A 3,339-nucleotide genomic window follows, 5' to 3' on the forward strand; every position below is an offset into this window, starting at 1 on the left:
GACAGAGGGCAGCTGGTGTGTTCTCACTGTGCCTGTGCCCATTTCCTTAGTTGACAGTCCGTTTGGGAGTCTCTTAACCCCTCTCAAATCTCACAAAAGAGGCAGAATTCTTGTATTCTGGGGACCAAGGTGACCCATGTATAGGTAGATTGCTCCCAAGTCTATAGTCATTTCTGATTGTCCTGAACCCAGCTCTTTTTCCCCAATGCTGGTGATGGGTACTGAAGACTTACATGTTTTTATTTATATAAATCAAGGGTAAAAGGTATAAAAAAGACAATAAAAGGCTTATTCCATAAGTTTTATATATGAGAAAACCCTTAGGCAAGCATTAGGTAGTGGGCTGTTAGAGTATGTTGCATTCCATGAACATGTAGCATGATCATATAGTTACGATTCATGATTTCTTACCTGGGTTGGCTGTGGAAGGTGACAATTTCCTCTTCTGGCTCCATACTGCTTGCTCCATAGTCATTGTCTCTAGTTTTCCAGAAGGAAAAGCCCACCATTGTCCAGAAATAACATTTATTAATCAAAAATAAACCACACAATAGAAAAGGCCTTGTAAATAAAACTATATATTTATAATGCTTTATTTTTTTTATTTTTTGCTTCAGTACTCCACAAAACACTACAGACAGTAACAAAATAATTCAATAAATATTAAAAACTTTCAAGGAGATGATAACACTCTTTATTACATGTGAGCATACACAATGCCACCACCATTAGATACACTATTAAACACTATCTTAGATATCTTTCTTAAGGAAGGGATATAATTACTGTTTTTATCCAGAAGTCATAACATTTACACATATCAATACACAAGAGAACAACTCAGAGTTGAGTGAAGCAGACACCGCAGTGACCATGGTTTCATCTGCTTGTACATCAAGGAAAGATATTACAGTGTTAACAAGATAGAAGTCAACACATTAAAGTGAAATGTTGGGATTTTCTGGGGGTAGAAGGGCTGAAAGTGGTGCATCTCATGAAAGCCTTTTACATATTTTCCATTGCTCTCTTAGTAATATGCTCCTTCCCCTTTTCTGCCTTTTCTTGGTTGAGGTATTCCAGCACTTTCATCAACAGATCTTCATCCAGGTACTGTCTGTTGGGAGGATTCTCACTCTTCGGGGGTCCCACGGGGAGCCGTTTGCTTACCGAGGCTGGTTTATCGGTCTCCTGTGAGCTCCCTTGATTCAGATGCTCCTTGACGGCCTGCTCGATTTGGTCCTCTTCCTGTAGGTCATCTTCAGATGAGACTTGACCAGGAACTCGCTTCACCTGGCTTGAACTCATGATCTCGGGGTATTTAACTAGCATTCTGGCCAAGTACTCTCCTAACTCTTGATCCTTGTCATTCAGGCTTTCATAGGCCATTTGTTTGTTTTCAACATCTGGCATCCAGGCACCTTTGGACAGCTGGTTTGCCTTTGACCTCCCATATGGGAGTCTCGGCAGAACCTTTTCTCCGTTATACTGACTGGGGAAATAGGAAGGCTTTTGATTGGCAGCACTCTCCATCCCTAAAAGACTTAAAATGTCCTCAACACTGAGCCCATCTGGTAGGGCCTCTGTCACAGCATGACCGGGGGGTTTAGGGTAACCATTCTTGGACAGCAGCTTATTTTGGAACATACCTGGACGGTCTAAGTCCACCTCTGAGATGTCATCCATGTCAACCGGAGGCTCGAGTTCTTGCTCGGGTTCCACTGGTCCATTTGGCTTCTCTCCTGTTTTGAGCATGTCAATTAAATCTTCAGGAGGGATCTGCAAATTCCTTGAAATGTCAATCAGCTGATAAATAGACTGAGAATCAAGTGGTTTCTCAAAAAGCCTGGCTGCCCTTTCCCCGTTTTGCCCATTCTGTGCCCTCCCACTTTCCACAGCACTCACTAACCTTTTCAGATAGGCGATGACCTTGGAGGCGTCCTCTGAGAGCTGATCTTGACTCTCTCTCCGGAGATCTGCATCCTGGAGGCCCAGCTGTCCTGAACGCTTCATTTCATTATTGACTTGTTCATTTTTTTCTATATTCTCTTTGCTGTCCCTTACCTCTTCTTGGGTTTGACTCTCTATTTTTTCCTCTACTGGGTTCCAGTCCTCTCCCCCAACTACATCTTCGTAGGCGATGTTATTGGCCTTATAGATATCATCTTCGTCATCTGTGTAAAGTTTCTGCTCTTCGTCAGCCTTCTCACGCTTCTGGTTGTTTGGTCCTGTCAGCTTTCCCAGCTCTTGGAACACAGACTCCAGTGTAGCAAGACTTTGAGGAGTGTATTGTTCCTCCACGATCTCATTTGTGCGTTTAAAGGGGTTGTCCCTGGAATTCTCTTCATACATTGGAGGGAATCGCATGTGCTTGAGTTTTCTCTCTGGCCACTGCTGAGCCTCATAGTCGTCAGGCATGTCCATTGGAAAGTTCTTCTCTGAATTCAAGGTATAGGGCTTGTTTTCATTTCGTGCAGATTGAGGCTCATTTTCAGCCTGTCTCAGAGCTTCCAGGATTATTCTCATCCACTCATCTGCACTCAGGGAATCCCTTGAATTCTCTGGCAAGCGACCCTCATCACCATTTTCTTTCTGCTGCAGGGGAAGAGAGACGCCTTGGTAGGGATTGTAGTCGGGGCTGCTTTCCTCTTTGTGAGCTTGCTGTCGGAGCTTTTCTATGTACTCCAAAGCCCTGATCATTTCAGGATTGGGAAACCTTTGGACGTTTTCCAATCTGAGGTCTGGTTCTTTCTGAAGCAGCTGGTTTCGCTGAAATGAAGCTGCTTCGGCCCCAGAGATGAGCAAAATTAAAGAGATGAGAGACAAGGCTGCTCCAAGCCAGTGAATCTTAGCTTCTGCCATGTTCGAAAGATGGCCTTAAAGATGGAAAACATGAGTTAGCACAAATGCAGCAGACTCGAAGACACTCTAACAAAAGCAGCAATTGCCCAGTGATGGAAGAAAAACATAGTAGAGATTACTTCACATTATACTTAGGGAAATTGTTTTTAAAATCTATAAATATGTCCTCCATGATCCTCACAAGCTAACTACAGTAATCTAGCAAAATTATTGCCCATTTGCATTCAATTTGCATGGTATAAACTTGGTTGGAATAATAATAAAAAAAAAAACACTGATGTGGTTAGTATGCATTGTTTCTGTTTAATAAAGACTTTCCAAGATGAATTTCAGTTTTGTTGAATAGCATTCCTATTGAAATTATTGGCAAAAAAAGTAATTGGTTTAATTTAAAACATGCATGTACACAGGCACACACATGCACACACGCACACAAATAACTTTCTTAAGGTTGTATCAAAATCATGCTGTTTAGTTCCT

General features: G+C 42.2%; 1 protein-coding gene across 1 annotated transcript; it reads right to left on the reverse strand.

Annotated features, from left to right (window-relative positions):
- Positions 1-575: 575 nt before the first annotated feature.
- Positions 576-2,869, reverse strand: SCG2 (secretogranin II). The gene has a single exon (XM_066346002.1). The coding sequence runs from the start codon at positions 2,857-2,859 to the stop codon at positions 1,006-1,008; it is 1,854 nt and encodes a 617-aa protein (XP_066202099.1). The 5' UTR covers positions 2,860-2,869; the 3' UTR covers positions 576-1,005.
- Between the last annotated feature and the right edge of the window lie 470 nt (positions 2,870-3,339).

The sequence above is a fragment of the Saccopteryx leptura genome, chromosome 7 (genome assembly GCF_036850995.1).
Source record: "Saccopteryx leptura isolate mSacLep1 chromosome 7, mSacLep1_pri_phased_curated, whole genome shotgun sequence".
NCBI lineage: Eukaryota > Metazoa > Chordata > Mammalia > Chiroptera > Emballonuridae > Saccopteryx > Saccopteryx leptura.

Excerpts from the sequence above, each read along its gene's own strand:
- SCG2 (XM_066346002.1), bottom strand. The coding sequence starts at position 2,859 with ATGGCAGAAGCTAAGATTCACTGGCTTGGAGCAGCCTTGTCTCTCATC.